Genomic DNA, 18,434 nt, shown 5'->3' with positions numbered 1-18,434 from the left:
TATGTCATAGAAAGCTATGACATAGTGATCCGGGCTTTCCTAGATTGAATAAAGGGATGTTATTCCTTAGCCCTACTTAGACATTTGCAAAGTTAACATTTTAAATTAAAAAGAAAAAAACCCTGTTCATAACAGTATGATGCGACATAAAGAAACATGCATAAAATTTATTACAGTAATCCACAAGATGCTTACAAGTGTGCACTGTGAAGTGCGTACTTAAATGTTCACATATCTGTATCTGTGTAGGGTATTTTATCAATATCAGTTCATGATATGCATGTTACTTTGAAGAGCAGATTGACAAAAAGATCTCTTCTATGCAATAAGCACTTCAAAACAAATACTCATAATTAAATAAATACTAATAATCAATGGTACGTCATTTTTGCTGCTGTACGTTGCACTAATGTTTTACATAAAAGGAACATGCTATAAATGTTGGTTCTACATTTTTGTCCTACGCAGTGCATTTTTATTTCACATTGTAATACCAAGATCATCTCATACGAACCCATGCCTACATGTCAATGAAACCTAGTGGCCTGTTAGCAGTCATAACACTTTCTGAGCTCAGGGATGAATTTCAGCAAAAGACGGTGTTTGTCTACTTCAAACCAGGTAAATAAAACATTCCCAACACTGATTGCTGTTCACGCCTGTACCCGGCGGAAGGAAGGGGGGACGACAGGCAGGCCATGTAGATGTAATGAAAGGAGGTAATAATTCTTTTTTCTCTGTCAGCTGCTCCGTGCCATTAGCATTTACTGCCAGCCCCTGCCACTCAACGTTTGGCAGCCATGCACTCTGACACACTGATAAGAATCACAATCACCAGCTTTTCCACATGCATACATTATAATGGCAGGCACCATGATACCTCGCACTTAGCGGAACACTATTAGCATGCCATCGGCATCGCTCTCATTCAGAGGTTCAAAGAGATCAGTTGGGGAGGAAACCAGGGATGGGACATGGCATTTTGAGTCCATGAATTTTGCCTGAGAATATTTTGCGTCTTAAATGCACACAAACACACTGAAATGAAAATACACACAAAATGTGGGACAAAGGAGAACAAGTAGAACACAGGTTTTGCTAATGTCAAGAGACAAGAGGACTCCAAATAAATACAACTCTATTTATATGTTAATGATGGGAGGGAAAGAAGATACACATTCTGTTTGGAGCAATGAGCAATTAAATCAGGACCTGTCTAATAGCTACATCTTCACAGAGCTGCCCACAGGTCCCAGGATGGACAGGCAGCACAGCTTCACAGGTGCATCTGATTATCTCTATCTCAGTGCACATAAAATAAGGTTTCCCCCACCATACCATCCACTAATTAGGATCTAATTATCTAGCCTGTTGTAAACAATCACAGCAGATGGCATTACGCACAGTATTAACTCTAATGACCCAGGGCCTTGTGGAATTCACATTTCAATGCGTTTGTTTATTTTATTTATTACATTACTCTTTGCCCTACTTTCCAAATTCACTTAGGGCTATTTCCAATTCTATCAAGCCATAAGAAGAAGCTGAATGGCGCTCCTTTTACTCTGTATCTTATTCAATTATTGCCATTTCTCTGCTTTGTGTTGCTGTTTGTATTTGATGTCAAATGAGACTGGATATCCCCAAGAGTAAAGTTAGAACATTCCCTTCATCCTCCATCTGTCCCACCTGGGAAATAACACCAATCACTAAATCAGGTTGGAAGCCTGGGTCATTTCTTTTAGTGTCTGACCCATAAGTGCTATCCAAGCTTCCATATCCCTAACAATTTAATACAGTTTTGCCCTTAAAATCTCAGGAATTACCCAATCTGTCATTGGCAAGAATGTGTTCATGACTCGCTGCTGCTCTGAAACATAAATCTTATTTGTGTGCCACAAAGTCTGACAAGAACCCCTGCTTTATCTTCCGCCAAGCTACTCTGTGACTACTCCTTGATGATTAAAGACATAACTTTCTCACATCTCGCCGCAGTTGCTCAGCTGGGGTTTCGCCACTGCTCATCGGACAAGGCTGAGCCAGCTAGAGACTGGATGCTGCAGAGGGCGTGTAATGGTGGCTGTGGGTGTGCGAGGTCTCATTAATTGAGGCCGGGCCTTGTGCCTGTGCTCCTCTGCGAGTTGTGCTCTTTGCCAGAAGCTGGACTTGCTAATTAGGCTCCTGGATATCACAGACATGTCCCTGGGTGCTCCGTACAATACACTGTTAGTGCCGGGGAGAACGAGAGAGCAGGACTGAAGGAATCATGGTACAGTCGGAAGAAGTGCAAAAAGACCGAATAAGATCGAGAGACCTCTTGGCAGAGAGCGAAGATGGAAAGGACATGGTGATTGAAAATGCGCAAGAAGGGATGACAACTGATGAAAGGGTATGGAGAGAGTAAATGAGAACTACTGTATTGGAACAGATCACAGCCGCCAAGTAAGGCAGACTGCCACAACGTGCACAAAGGAAACTGTTATTTAGGTGGGAAAATCTGAGAAAGAATGGGAAAATCAAAATGAAAAAAAGAGAGAATCTATCCAAAGGAAGATAAACAGAGCAGAGAGGTAGAGATATCTACTCAAAGGCGAAGTGTGACAAACAGTAAAGAATTCCAAACAGACCGAGTGTGTGTGTTTGAGATTTTGTGTGGCTGAGAATTTGTCTGTGCTGCGTGCTGGACTGTGTGTCCAGATAATTCAATCTGCTGCCCATTGACCGGCCTCCCGCTCCGTCTTCACTCCTAATTAAATCTCCATTTGTTGGCTGGCTGCTACAGTACTGCTTCTAATTGTGCTGCCACAGCCCCTCGCAGATACGCGGGCACACCTAAGCGTGCACCAATCCGGGGCCCCAAGGCAAGCGCGATCCCAAGCACGTCACTGCGCTACATTACACCTCAATTAATCTCATCAATTACACATCAATTAACCCATGGCAATTCACTAAATGCAGCTGGGATTCAGGCTGTTTTTCATCGGCGGGGACCCGAGGACTTTTTCTGCAACATCAAAGCACACAGAGCATCAAAAAGAAAAATATGTTTAATGACTTAACAAGAAATTCAATTTTTTCTTTTTTCCATCTATTCGTCCGAGTGTTTAATGTCACTATTTAGAAATCCATATTGCCAATGTAAGGACAAAAAGTCATTTTAAGATCTTGTAACCTTCTCTCACACAAATCTCTCCAACTCTTTCTAGGAAGTCCCTGGGCATTCCCTGGCAAAAACAGAAACTTAGTCTTTCCACCAAGTCTTCGTTTTGCCCCCGGGTCTCCTTCAAGTGGGGCTTCCCCAGAAATCCTTCAAAGGCTCCAAAGGAGAGCACCAAAGAGACATTCTGTTCAGATGACTCCTTCTGAGCAGCAACTTAACTTGGAAGTAGAGCTCCTCGCCTCAAAAGCTGAGCATAACCACTCTGTGTAGGAAGCTCATTTCAGATTTTTCAAAGGATGTTGTTCTTTTATACCACGAAGCACACACTTTGCTGAAAGTCCCTAATGTGTTTATCCTTGTCCAACTCCATCCTATCATGATTCATGAACAAGATACCTAAACAATTTAAGTCTTTTGCCCCCTGATATGAAGGAAACAATTCACCTTTTTCCAGTAGAGAATCATGACTTCTGGCTCAGAAGAGTTGGCTTTCATCTTTGACTGTTTCAATGCATGCTTAAAGTAAGTGTGTAGGTGTCAATATAACTACATCATCTGGAAACAGCAAACTCAACATCTTACGTGTTCTAAACCAGACACCTTTCTCTCCATGACTACTTGTTGAAATCCTGATGATGAAGATTAACCCATTTAATCCCAAATTTTTGTTCCTGCAAAATAAGTGCATACATTTAAATCCTTGGACCTCCCTAACACATGATATTTATGAATTATTACATTTTATGTTAGTTGTGTTGGTGAAAATGCAGGTTTTATACTCGGCAACAATTGTTGCCGGTGGGCAACTGCATAGTCTAAATTACACAAATATGATCTATTTACACATATAAAAAAATAAGGAAAATTATGACATGCATAACTTATTATAACAAAGAATGGTTGCAAGAGTTTTCAGAAATATTTTAGAAACATAAAAATTCAATGCCACATCCTGCAGATGTCATTGTCTCAATGTGCCAAGTGACCTTTGACCTCATTTAATTATTTCATCAATTAGGCAAAATCAGGTTAAAATGTTAGTATGAACAAATTTGCATCTGAGAGGACCTTGCCCCTGTTCCACCAGACCAAGCACAAGACCTTTGCCTTGTCTTAAACTAGTTTCAGGAGTGGCGGCATCTTGTAGTGGTCAATCAGTACATAGGCCACACTTTGTGGAAAGGGTCGGGTTTTGGAGGGTGGGGCATGGGGAGGGGTTCAACTGTGGGAATGACAGTGATGTAGAAGACATCGTTTTGAGGTTCCTTCAGGCCTAAAAAATCTAAAATATCTGATAGTTTTAAGCTGTGTGGGAACAGCAAGACATATTGAATAAACAGCAAAGCTATGGACACATAGCATAGTACTGTCTATGTATTATGCTACCGGCAACAGTTGTTGCCATGCTTACATTCACTCTTCTTATGATCAAAATATGGATGAAGGGATACAATTTTCATTATATATCAGTAGAAGACACTTGAAAGAACATATGTACAAAATATTTAATTTATATATTTTTATTAAAGTATTTTACCGACTTCCTCTTGTACACATTTGTGACTGACATTTACCTCCACCATTACAGGCAGGAAGTAAAGAGGTCTGGTCATGTGATCTTTCACTCTGTATACATGAAATTGATATTGCTTAGAGTAGACACTATTATTTGATTTAAAAACTTCAATTAGCTGCTTGAAGTCAAAGCAATTCTTTTAGAGCTTCCAGAAGTTAGAAAAAATGTCTGGCAACAATTGTTGCCGGTGGGATTAAACGGGTTAATGAAAAGAGGCAACCCTGGCAGAGTCCAGCCTGCACTAAAAACACTCTAAAAGTTGCACGCCGATTCAGAGGCTGTAAATACAGTCGGGGGAATGGCGAGGATGAATTGAACTATGATGGACAAAGGGTCTCATTCGGCATGCAGACGCAGATGCATGGGCCATTTCTATAAATGACTGTAGAAGTGTGTAGAGGCTCTACATCTCCTCTACCTGTCTTCGGGCCTGTTTGGCTTCTGCTGTAATGGGTTCCTTCACCTTGCTGCCTGTGGTTGGAGGACACCCCTCCCTCTCTTTTCATTTCTCTCTTTCCACAACTCTTCTCCCACTTCTTAAGATCTCTTGATTTAAACCATTACACTATGCATTTTTCCTACCATCTGTTTAACTGTCACTGTTTTCATCACTCAATCTTCCCCTGTCCGCTGTTTCCTAATTCCTTCAGTCGTGGCAACATCGGTTTTGATGCACTTAAGAGATGTATTGTACATAGGTGCCTGCTCACATGGATGCAAGAAAATATTTACAAATATGCTTGTGTTTAACATGACCTTCAGTTTACTTTGGTTATACAAGTGGTTTATATTTTGAGTGTTTTGTTAATGCCTCTATTGAAAGGCCTTATTGTCTTGGCTCAAATCTTTTCATTTCAACTGGTAAAGCATCAAATACATGACAGAGAAGAACTCATTATTGAGATGCTTTATGTATTTCATTGTGTGTATTCAAAACGGAAGAATTACTTTCACCTAGTTGCTTTCTAGATGCTTCCCTGGAAACGTTATGCCATCCCTAATGGCCCTTAAGCTTTCACTAGACTATTACTGAGCCATGGTCAGTGCCATGACAGTTGCATAACCCCCATCAGAGAGGTCTGCCATGACCCATCTCACATGTTATACACCAGTTGGAGAGGCTAGATGACGACTCCACATTTACCTGGATGACATGGTCCACTGTTGGCTAGATGGACTGAGATAATGATACAGGGAAGTTATGTGAGCATGTCCTTATGTAGTAAAGAATAGAAGATGGCACAGAAGATAAAGATAATTACAACACAAACACATCCAGTGAAGGATGGAGATAATGAGAGAACTGCAATTGTTACTACAATCTGTCACTCCACTATTGCTGTACCTCAGTGATACACTGCCAAGTGCCATCTAAGATGTGGTTACAAAGGCTGAAACACAGGTAGCCGAGGTTTAAACAGAGGAAGACACAAGAAACTCTTCACCGTCACAGTGTAGCCGGGGTTACGAGGTAAAGCACAAATAAAGCAGGAGAAATAACACAAGACAAAAGCCGAATGTGAACACAGTCTGTGTGATTGCATGCCAGCATGGTGCAACGAAGAGTACAATGGGCTTTGGTATATAAAGCTGCCCCAGTGCCTGTGGTCTTTGTCTCACAGCCATTAAAATTCTGTACATGCAGCGGGGGACCCGACTGGAGTCGTGCCACCATTCAACCTCAGCTGTCAGGTTAGAATAAGGTGTTTTTATATCTGTAGTGAATGGGTTGTGGTGGTGCAGATTGGCTGTGGAGGGCAGCTGCTCTGCACAGCAGCCACATTAAAAAGCCCCCCCTGATCCCCCTATTGCCAGTTTTTGGTCTTCTCCAGATCTGTCGTTTCTGTTTGGCTTTTATCTGCAGTCGTAGTGCTGGAGGAGTTTAAGTCAAGAGGGACTTCCCCTTAGCGCTCCATCTGGATGCGCTGCCTTTCAGTGGGCACTGTCATGTACCTTCCAAACCAATGCCTTTTCTACATTTGTCAGTGGAATGGAGAGTGCAGCTTTTCTTCCAAGAGACTGATCTTTATTTTTTTCCTAGATCCACTTTTGTCTTTTTTTTAAGAATAACTTCTAGCCTCACCTTTATGTAGTGCTGCCAAGAATGGATGAAGAGATAAGTACCTCTTATAGTCAAGATCCATGTTACTATTCTTGTGAGTCATAAAATTTCATGCTTTAATGAAACCAGAAAGGGACACATAGTAAGAATTATAGCTGATTTCTGTTAAGGTAAAATAGCACTGATTTGTTCTTTGGATTAGGCCAGTAATACTACCACAGAGTTTCCCCCAGAAAACTTTCTAAGCACGGTGATAAGGGCACTAGGGCTGTCCACCAGTGGCCTGTCGTATTTTTGTGTCGACAGAAAATTAAAAAATATGACTAGGTAATTATGGTATATTATAGTGGATGACATTGCTGACAATACTTAAACACACAAAAATAAAATTAAAATAAATCATGTAAATTATAACTTTTTGCAATTTGAACATTTTTTATGGAAAATGCCAATACTATTAAATTTTATTTAACAGTTTCATCAGAGATAAAAAGTGTTTAAGATTTAAATTTAATATTTAATATTTAAAGAAGTTTGTAAATTTAATTTTCAAAAATGCATGGAATAATCTTTATAATTTGATTGATTGTTGTGTTACCTTTTGTTATAATCTGATTCCATGAGTTTAATCTTTTGTTTGAAATCAGTTTCTTCGCAAATACACCTCAGCAAATAGTCATCAAATAAACTTAGCTACCGACTCCACAAAATCTGTATTGACACATTGTTAGTGGTCCTGATGTACTTAAAAGGTAGAGAGGGGCCCCAAATCATATTCTGCTTCAGGCCTTGTACAACTTTATATTTTAGGTAAAAAAAAATTTATTTTATAGGTAAAAAAAAAAGAAAAGAAATGTAAAGAAATATTATTTAAAGTGGACAATAATAAGCATACTTGCTCTTTTCAGTATACGTAAGTTTTCTTTCTTTAGTAACATGAGCTGCATGGTGCAGTGTTTTGACCTGCTGGTTGTGATTGGTAGATTTATCCAAGCGAATGCAGCAAGAAATACTCTGAATGAAAAAGACCTGGTAGTGAAGTCTGGTCTTCTGCTATTCTTATAATACACTAGGACAACCCTGCTAATAGAAATACCCCTAGAATGTTGCCTGGCAACCTGTAATTGTTGGTTTCATGATCTGTGATCATCCAGTCAGTAAAATTACCATACCTGCTATTGGATCATTCTGACTGCAACATTCTTCTCTCAGCATTAAGTTTCACAGTGAAGAAAGTTCTAAGTTAGATGAAAACTTAGAACTATAGACAATATAGGCAATTTTTTTAGGAACCTTGAGAAATCAAATACATTTTTCTATAGGTGCATGTCAGTACTTCAGTCAAGATGTGAGACTTCGGAAAATGACAGGAAGCCGAATGTATGCTGTCAGAGTTATTGTTTTGTTCATTTAAAGAGTCTAACTCTCACATTTTGGGCGTAGTTTGGACATCTTGGTTAAATTTACAATTTACTGATTCAGGAATGCTAACCATACAAATCATGCTATATCCAGATGTGAGATGTTTAAATACAGTTTTAAATGTAATTTCTGTAATCATGCTGTCTTCATTGAAACAAAAGTAACCATTTGATTGACTGCAGAGCTGTGTAGCATCAACAGCTCTCTCACAGTATGCTTGATGTTACCTCAGCGCCTAACATAAATAATAAATAATCATCAACTGCTTAAGGCTAATGTATAGGTACAATAAATAATGAATTATTCAACAATACTACGCATGATACTAAATATTTTATTTACTTTGAATGGATTATATTGTAATTAGTGACATGGCACACCTCTACACACTTAAGTATTGTGATGTTTGTAAAAATAAAAAAATAACTATGTCTTGTAAAGAAATAAATTGGATATTCTAAAACTGTTTTAGCAGGGATTTTATTGGTTGAGTTACATTTGTCCAAAAGCAGTCAAGAAAAAATGACTTTTATTATCAATACTTTTTTTAACGAGAAATTGTGATTAGCTAAAATCATTATAAGCATATCAGGTGACTGAAAACCACTTGAAAAATCTCATGTTGGTACATCTAGAAATCCACAAGAAAAACCAATAACCACCAGAGTGACAGCAGCAATAGGAGTTTACATTACCCAGTATTTATTATTACAGCTTTGTTCAGTTGTATGAGTTCCACAAATGTAAAGGTTCACATCTACTGTATGTCAGTAAGCAAAAATTTGTCATGGATTTTTTTTTTTCAACCTTGAAATATTCACTTGAACTGCATATTTTTACATTTATACATTCCTTATCCATGGCTGAAACATGCAAAGACAATAATCCTACCACTGTCACCAAAGCAGACTCTACAACAGGCGCAAACTCTGTGAATATCAAAAATACAATGAGAGGGAGGAGAGTTGGGGCTACAGAAAAGAGATTCTTCATTGGTAGCATATTAGTTCAGAGAGGCCAGTGTGAGGATGAATTGGCCCTGTCTTGTTTCAGCAGTGAGTACTGTTGATGGCCTGTGGTCACTTAAGCGCTCAAAGACTCAAAAGAAATCACTTGACTTGGTTGTTTCACTCTGTGATTTTTTTTTTCTTTTTCTGGGACTCCATGAAATGAAATGAATTGCGTTTTCATTCTGTGTTCTTTTATAATGCTAAACATTGATTTTTCTGTCCTCTGAAATGCTTGTTCCTGAAACCCTACACTTCAGTCTAAATGTGAAACCGGTCGCAAGTGTCACACACAAGTGCCGTCCAGGGATTTATAATCAGATTTTATTTTAATTGGTCATTTGAGACAGAAAGGAATGCGATCACATGAACGGCACCATAACAGGTAACCACAGAGGAGATTAGAGTGTGCTCAGTTCCCTGTTCCACAATCTGACATCACTAAGTCGGCATTATGCAGATTCCTTGTCTCAGGCGAGTGATGTGTGTTTGAGGTTCTTGGTTTTGCACGTTCGGCTACCTAATGGTGGCTTGTTGATGGAGTTTCTAAGTGCACACCGTCAGCTAGCCACCGACTCAATTGGATGTGGTCTTGTGTTGTTGCCTGTGTGTGTTTGTTCAGACAAAGGGGAGTGTTTTTGGATTTGTGTGTGTATCAAGTCCAAATGCATTTACTACTGGATAGAATTACAGCATAGCCACCACTCCAGCAGTTTGTGTTCAGAGAAAAAAGAAACAAGGGATGGCTCCCTTATTATGGTTCAGCCAAGGATCAGTTTAAAGTGTCTTTTAGGTTTTATAGTGTTTGCTTTTGAGTTCTTGCAGAGGTGATAGATAGGGCAAGATGTGCCAGGGAGAGGAGTATTGTTACCAAATAAAAATAGAAACTGCTTCTTAAAACAGACATGCTATAGTTATTTGAACAATGTGATTGAAAGGGAAACAGGCTACAGACAGATATCACTAGAGATGACAGGAATGTGTGTTATACGTTTGCACTCTGCTCACATGACTGCCTTTGGGGGAAAACAGAGGTTCACACTTATTCTTTTATTTACAGTTTCAATCAGGTTCCATTTTCTGTGTCCCCTTTCCTGCTCTGCGGGAGTGCCCTCACATTTACCTTGCTTTGCCGCGCCACGCTCTGCATCCGCTCTCATAAATCTTGCGTTTGAACTGTGGGGGGATGGAGAGTTAAAAAGGTACGCCGTTGACCAGCCATGACAGTGAGTTAGCTGCTGCAGCACACTTTGAACCATGCGTGCTTCAGGCCCCAGCGCCTTCCTGCAACTATTAATACAGACTTTAATTAGCACGCCACAAACACTGGTGCAATTGGTTCAGTGTCGCCCATGGCTGGTGAGGCAGACAGATCAATAGGTCTGATCATGCCTTTTTCATCAGCTCAAATGAAAGCACTTTGTCTCCAAACTCAGCTCTGGACTTTGCGGAACACCTTAAAGGCTTTTTTTTTTTCCTCGTGGCTAGACTGCTTGTGTGCAGTGTTGCAGATGGGGCTTGTATAATCTGGCTGCATTAGGGAACTATAAAGATAAATGAAGAGAGGTACAAAGCATAACTCATCCTGTCAGAGAGCAGGGTTTAAGACTAGGAAACTTAGTGTTTTCTAAAGCAACCCCTTCCACCATCGCCACCTCCCATACTTTCCTAGTTCCCTACTTTCCTCTCGTCTAAATTGCCCGCATTACATTTTTTTTCAGATTGCTATATTTTTCTCCATCTGCTTTGTCTATTTCTGCTTCAGTCCCCTCTTCAACTCCATCTTCCTCCCCATCCCCTTTTTAGTGGTTTAGAGGTATGGAAGTGTTCATTTAAACTCCTCCTTTCAGCACAAATTGCTCCTCCACCTCTTTGCTGGCGCATTTCAATTTGAAAGGGGAAAAAGTATGATGCGTTTGCAGTGGCAATTTATTCCATGTGCTTTTTGGCAATATTTTTGTTGACCTTCAAGTTCTTAATAAGAGCAAAAGAAAAATGGAAATGGCTCATTCTGAGCTTTCATTTCTCGTGAACTGCTGAAATGTGTCGTGAGTCTTCTTATATGAGTTACTGAATCAAACATTTCATTTTTTTTCTCCCTAACAGCCACCACCTTATTCCTCATTTTCTGTTCCTATAGTTAAATTTTTTTTTGTTTAACTTACCTTTTTCTCCAATTATTCTCTTCCAGTAGACGATGTTCCACCTTACTTTAAGATGGAGCCTCCTCAAACCCAGGTTCACCTGGAGGGAAACCGCCTGGTGCTGACCTGCATGGCGGAGGGCAGCTGGCCCCTCGAGTTCAAATGGATCTACAACAGCAGCGAGCTCACGCGGTTCTCCTTGGAGTACAGGTGAGGGATGTGACCTTGCGCTCCAGAGCGAATGCTGTTGCCATTGCTTTTCTTTTCACCGATTGCAATTATCTCACCACACGAGGACATTTTAACAGTATTTAATTGTAAATAATAGCACAATTGCTCATTTTTATTCATATTCTAACCTCATTTGCATGGATTTATTTGCCACAGATTTGGTTGCATGTCTTCCTTGGAAGCCTGCACGTGGCGTTTGGGGAGTTTCAGATTTATTCCAATTTGTCTCACAACGTACTTGGCATTCTTGGATGTTGTGAGGAGATAATGCTTCTTTTCACTCCTCTCCCATTCCGTTTGTCAAAACTATCATGGTGGTAATAGAATACAACAGTGCATATTTTTCATCATCATCCCATGCAGTGTGGGTGTGATTCCTTGCTCCACGAGCTGAAAGATGGTGTTTTACTGACAGGATGTTTCTTTTGGACGTGTTATATTACACGTTTAAAGCCTCTTAACACCGTCATGGAGAGTTCCTCTGACACCAAAGAATGTGGCAAGAGGAAGCCTCTGTCTGCGCTAACACGGCCTCTCCCCGTGTGTCCCTGCCAGTCACAGTTGCAGTCTGCAGTGAAAGTCACCTTCTTTCCAGTTCCAACCTCGTTTTCAGGACTTTATTCACAGTCTGACCAGACCTCAAGACATGGCCAAACACTCTTAGGTGGGATTGTCTGATTGCTATCGCTGCTAACACAAAAACAGACTCACACAGCATCCCTTCGCTGTCTTTTTCCACTCTCCCATAGATCTTTTTACCCCCACCCCTCATCTTCTTCTCTGGCCTGTCTTCCACCAACACTTGGCTGCTCACGTGGTTTGTTCTCTGGGTCTGCCTTGCAGGCCAGCCCTCTGCTTATTATTCTTCACCAGCCTTGATCAAAGAGGAGAACTGGAATCCATTTAATCAGAAAATCCAACCCCCCCCCCCCCCCCCCCCCCCCCAACACACACATACACACACACCCCCACACCCCACGTTCAAATTAGCAGATTCGGGAATCATGGATGTGGTTCGCACCTTTACAGTGCATTTTTAAGAGAGCCTTCTTGTTAAACTTACCTGTTTCACAGCATCAAACATTTCTTTAGGTCAGACAAAGATAACCGAAGAAAGTTCAAAAAGCAGCTATCAATGAGCTCAGTTTCTGAGGGCCAAAATGCTGCCCAAAGCAACCTTGCTCTAATATCACAGCATCTCATTTAGATTTCAGTCCAAACTTTGTCAAGGCCACTCCAAAACCGTCACGCTGACCTTTTGTTTTAGTCATTTAGAGTTGGGTTTGCTGACGACTTTCAGATCATTGTCTTACTGCATAACACAAATGGTCACAAAGTGAAGGTCAGAAAGCCTCCTGATTTTCTGGTAGGGAGCAACAAGTTGTCAAGGTTCTAAAGCACAAAGCAGCCTTAATTCATCACACTACCACCACACTCTTCAGTTATCAATATATACATATGCATATATATTGTGAAATGCTCTGTTAATTTTACACTAGATGTAAGAGGATGCAGTCTTGCTTAAATGTTCCAATTTGGACTTTTCAGTCCACAGATTAAGTTCCCAGAAGTGTTGAGGATTTATCATCTTATTTTCTGATGTTAGACTTTGTGCTTATCAGTGGTGTTCTTGGACATTGGACTCTCTCATGGATCATTTTTGTATAGTAATTGTATAGTAACAGTCATAATTTTACTGTTGAATTATGAGAACCTGAGTGTGACTAAGGTAAGTCATGCCTAAGGCAGTGATTCTGGTGTTGCCTTTGGTTTTGTTTTGACCTTCTGGATGAAAAGTAGATTCACTGTTAGAGTAATTTTGGTAGCAGTTGTTTACACTATTGTGAAGGTTCCCTACTATTTCATGTTTTCTTAGTTTCTGGACAATGACTCTCAATATTATTGGAGTCTCAGAAACAACTCTGTGACCCTCTCCAGACACTTCCCATATTTCTACGACTTTATATTTTATGTCTTTACATCAAGTGTTGTTTTCTGGGATCTTCATGCTGCCAATCAGGTTCTATTGAAGTGATTCTTAAATATGCAGATAAGGCAATAATCTGGTCTAGAAAACGTTCTAAAAAAGAGAGAGGGAGGGAGAGTTTTCTTTGGTAAATTTGCCTGACCTTAAAATTAGCTTCGTGATCATAAACATAAAAGGTGTGACTGTAGTGGAACAATAAAAAAATACATCTTTTCAAAGCACTGTAAAATTTAGTCTTAGAAATCCTAATTCAGAAGAAAATATTTGGGTTTTCTATTCAGCTTTATTCACACACATTCACACACCATTTACCACCAAAGCATGTCAAGGGAGAGACAGAGCTGTGGCTGTCTGAAACACATGACAGGTGGTTGTATGATTTGATTGAACAGACTGAAGATACAGGATAACAATGGGGTTTCGTGAGTCCTGCCTGTCTGGAACTCAGCTGCGCCTGTGTCTCCTTTGTGTTGCTCCAACTGTGCTCTACACACACATTGGCAGTTCTCTGACGTGTTTCAGAACATTTTCCTCTCACGTTCAAAACCATTTAAGCTGTATTTCAGGTGTCCAGTAAAACATCTCAATTAATTTAGTGTCCTTAGCGTGGGTGATAAAACCCAAGATGACAACTGTTTTGCCTGTTTGTCACTCTGATGATGACTAATTGCACTCGGGTTTTGTCTGCCCATTAGGTACCTGATCCCATCGCTAGACCGATCCCATGCTGGCCACTACCGCTGCATCGTGAGGAACCGAGTGGGTGCTATAATGCAATGCAGCACTGAGGTGCAGGTTGCCTGTAAGTGATGGCTTATTTTCATACATCTGGCAGATTGAGGCGATGAAGCTGTTCTTGTGAAAGTACAGCATGTCACTAGGCTTAATTAAAGGAGAACATTGATAGTGATTCTTTCTTCACTCCTCGTTTCCTGTGGTGTTCACATTTCTTTTTATTTTCTCACTTTCATTTATTTTTTATGTCTACCAGATATGGGCGGATTTGTGGAGGGCGAGAGATCTCAAACTGTTTCCCAGGGCGAGGGAGCTCTCATCCACGCACCGCGGATACACAGTTTCCCGAGGCCCCAGATAACGTGGTTCAGAGATGGGCGCAAGATTCCCTCGAGCAGCCGCATGTGAGTCCGCATTCCACCGCAGTTTGTTTGCTTTTGGATTGAGCAGAAGTTGTGTGGGTTTGGATATGCTCGAGATGTTGGTGAATTTTCGAGCTGCTGTAGCAGAATTTCTTTTTCTTCAGAGAGCTCCAAGAAGTTCAATACTGCTCGCTGATTTTCTCCTATTCCCCCTCACGCCATGAACCAAGTTTAGCAGAATAACTGATGAGTGAATGTTGGCACAAGCCTACTGTTCATCACTGAATCACCTCTCAGTGATAAAGTGGGTTATTATATCCCCCCCTATTGACTTTGCAGGCGGAATGATTGAAGGGTAGACATGGATCAGGCAGCAGGGGAACCAATTAGACAAAATTCGACAAAAGGCCTCAATTGATGATATGATTGACTGACAGCTCTCGCCCCGGTTGGAGTTGTGAGCGTGTGATTGTGTGTGTGCGTCTGTGCGAGGGGTAAGAATCTGTCAGAGGCGGAGTATACATCAGGGGTTCAGTGTGTGACTCTTCTTCTACAGTTAGTGTCTTTTGAATTTCCATCTTTTTATATATGCAATTTTCCTGAGGCGCCACTGTAAGGTAATCACCTGAGATTAATTTTGTCATCCTGACAAATAGAGGAAGGCAGTCCACCAGTCCTCGGAAACCACCTCCTTATTTATTATTCAGCAGCCAGCTGCACTGTGTCATTGCTGTTGTGAAGACTTTCTACCTCAAGCTCTAGGCTCTAGCTCAAGATATAGATTGGTACATGGGTTTTCTTCCTGCAGATTGTAGGCCAAACGGAAAACAAAAAGGCAAGAGGGAAGGGAAAAAGTAGACAAAGCTACTTTCACAAATCTTTATCCAATTCCAGAGCTGCTAAGTACACAGTTGGCTTTTACAAGCAGTAAAACACTGTGACGATGAGAGGCACTGAAAGGACACTCAGCATTTACCGCTTTCTTGCTTGCTTAGTGTCAGGCCACATTGATATTCACAGGTGTGTGTCGGCGTGCGTGTGTCTGTGTTTTCTTGCTTGTCTGTTTGTGTAAGAGTCTGTTGACTCGGCGAGAGCTGCTGCTTCTAATTGTCCTGGAGCGTTTTTTCCACTTCGATCAGGCAGATGGTGGTTGATATAAGAAGAGTCTAATCTGGCCACATGCTTAATGTCAACTTTCATTTCACAGACTCTTTGCAAACACCCTAACCTGTCAGGCTAGCCAGCATTTGGTCTATCGAGACACTGATGTTTGTAGAAAAGTTTGTAAAGGATGTCTTTAAAATTTGGGGAAGGTAATTTTATGAATATTTAATGGTGTAGCTTTGACACAGCATACTTGTATGTTTTACTGCTTGTCAAAATAAATATAAATCTATTACCCAGGAATGCAATTCCTTCCAACAGCCATAGAATTCTAATAAAAACACAATTGGATAGCAAAGTATAAATTTCCTCTTCAAGATTAAACTGAAAATTGGTAAAGGAAACCCTGCCAGGTATGGATTGTGTACACTCAGATCGAGCCACCTCTATTTTGCCCCTGCAGCTTAGACTTAATTCAAAAAAAAGCATTGGAAATATATAATTTATCTTTTTATTTTTCAAATCTCAAGATCAGTCTCAAACTGTCTTTTTAGGAATTCATTTACAGTGTAGGGTAAATTAGTGAAGGTTTCCTCAGCACTTAATATATGAACAAGAAAAAAAACACACAGTCAGCAATAAGATATTCTTATGTTAATTTAAATGCCACAGAGCAAATAGATTTATCCAGCCAAGACTTTGTCCAGTCTACAGCCATATATTCAGCATTGTGCTTTCTCTGTGCACAATGCTGAGGAGAACCCACTCCTCCCTGATGCGAAAGGAAAAATATATATATATATATATAAACGTTTTTGCTTAACTTTAGTGAATCATATGGATTTTTTTTTGCAGCAAAAATATTGGATGAAGAAGAATGCAATGAATATCAGACAAACTGGGAGATCTTGTTTGTGATTGATTTGACTTTGCTTGTTTAGTCCAGAGATTAGCCAAACCATAATCTTTCATCTTTAACTTCTTGACCCTCAACAAAGAGTTAAGGTTTTCTTTAAATGATTGTTGAAATTTGGTGTTGTTTTTTTTTATCCATTCCAGTCTGCTCCAGTTCTTTCTAACAAATGGATCCATAAAATTTTAACCTTTTTGTCTAAAAATTCTGGAGCCCTATGGCAGTACTCTGATCAGTTGGCTTATGCCTCCTGTTGTGTTTCCAAGAGACATTCACAGAATACAGAACTTTGTTTTTCAGAAAAATAGATTTTATCCGACAACAAAATAGTAAACTTAAATTTTGTGAGACAAATCAAATATCCAGCAATAGATACAAAGATTGTTTAAGCAATTCTAGGATGGCTATCAGTATGTGATGATAACTCTGAAATTGGTATTGGCATGCACTTTTAAATTAATTTTCACTCCAACTGGAGGAGGATTAATGCAGATTTACTATGTTCACATCTTAGGTCTTGCAAATATTATTCAAAAGGACTATTGTATTATGTCAAAGGTCCCATTAATTAGTGTTAGTATGTGCAGAACAAGCTCCACACAGGCAAACAAAACTCAAACAAAGGAAATGCCTACTGTTTTTCAGAAATGGAAAATAACAATAGACAATAAAAAAATTGCAGTGAATTGTAGATGGAAGTACTCATAAAATGTCTTTGTGTGCCACTTTTTAGAAATAATTTATGTGCTTGCTGGTGTGTCAGTCTACCCTTAGGATTTATTGACTGTAAGAAACAACTATTCACTGATTTAATGATCTGAGTGGGTCTGCGTGCGGGGGTGTGGGTGTGTGCGTGTATGTGTGTGTGTCTCCACATGTGTGGGGTGGATAGGTGTGGAGGAAATTTTAAGCACAAGAGCAGAGTGGAGATGTTTCTTAATGGAAAAAATCAACTACTTTCATGTCAGTCTGTAGGCTCATCTGTAGCTAAAGTGACAGACTTAAATCTGCATCTAATGTTTTGTTTTTGTTTTTTAATTCTTTCTCATCAGTGCCATCACTTTGGACAACACGTTGGTCATCCTGTCCACTGTGGCCCCAGATGCAGGACGGTACTATGCCCAAGCAGTGAATGACAAGAACGGGGAGAACAAAACCAGTCAGCCCATCACTCTCACAGTGGAGAGTAAGTGCGCATAAAGCAACATACACTCACAGGCACTCAAGCGTACTTTGCAGTTAAGCAACAGACGTCTTCGCCCACGCAGTGAAAGACACTGCTAACCAGCAGATTGTTTGTGTCGCCAGCAGACTGCATCAACAGGCTGGCACAGATGAAAATGTCATTTAGAAAAACAGTTTTTATTTATGTCAGCTGAAGACACACACATTCATTTAATACAGCAGCCTTAAAACAGGTGGTTGGTTTCCACTCCAGACAGTGGGAACAGAAATGGCCCCCTCTATTGGTAGGCACTTTTGTCTTGTCCAATAAACTTCAATCACTGAATACCTGCAGCCTGATGTTTGTCCTCTTTTTGTTCTGCTGCTCCTCTAGTCTCTGGTTTAGGATGTAAATTACTGGTTGTACAGCCACAACATTTCATCTATTTTATTTTATAGACTAATGAAATATTGTATAATTGTGAAGCATAGAGAAAAGGAAAATCGGAAAAGCATCCGGTATATTTGTATTCAGCCTAATTCAATACTTTCTTGGACTGCCTGCAT

At 40.1% G+C, this 18,434-nt stretch overlaps 1 protein-coding gene across 3 annotated transcripts in view; it reads left to right on the top strand.

Annotated features, from left to right (window-relative positions):
* Positions 1–18,434, top strand: part of LOC116735982 (protein sidekick-2-like) — a 103,322-nt gene that overhangs the window by 47,922 nt on the left and 36,966 nt on the right. For 2 of the 3 annotated variants that reach the window (XM_032588185.1, XM_032588183.1), the window contains exons 2-5: positions 11,419–11,581; positions 14,285–14,391; positions 14,581–14,728; positions 17,756–17,889. In XM_032588185.1, the coding sequence (XP_032444076.1) occupies positions 11,419–11,581; positions 14,285–14,391; positions 14,581–14,728; positions 17,756–17,889 (552 nt within the window). The remainder of the gene's footprint in view (positions 1–11,418; positions 11,582–14,284; positions 14,392–14,580; positions 14,729–17,755; positions 17,890–18,434) is intronic. The other variant, XM_032588184.1, reaches the window with a different exon arrangement.

Source organism: Xiphophorus hellerii, chromosome 16 (genome assembly GCF_003331165.1).
Source record: "Xiphophorus hellerii strain 12219 chromosome 16, Xiphophorus_hellerii-4.1, whole genome shotgun sequence".
In the NCBI taxonomy this organism is placed as follows: Eukaryota; Metazoa; Chordata; class Actinopteri; order Cyprinodontiformes; family Poeciliidae; genus Xiphophorus; species Xiphophorus hellerii.
This window is presented reverse-complemented; position numbering and strand designations above follow the sequence as displayed.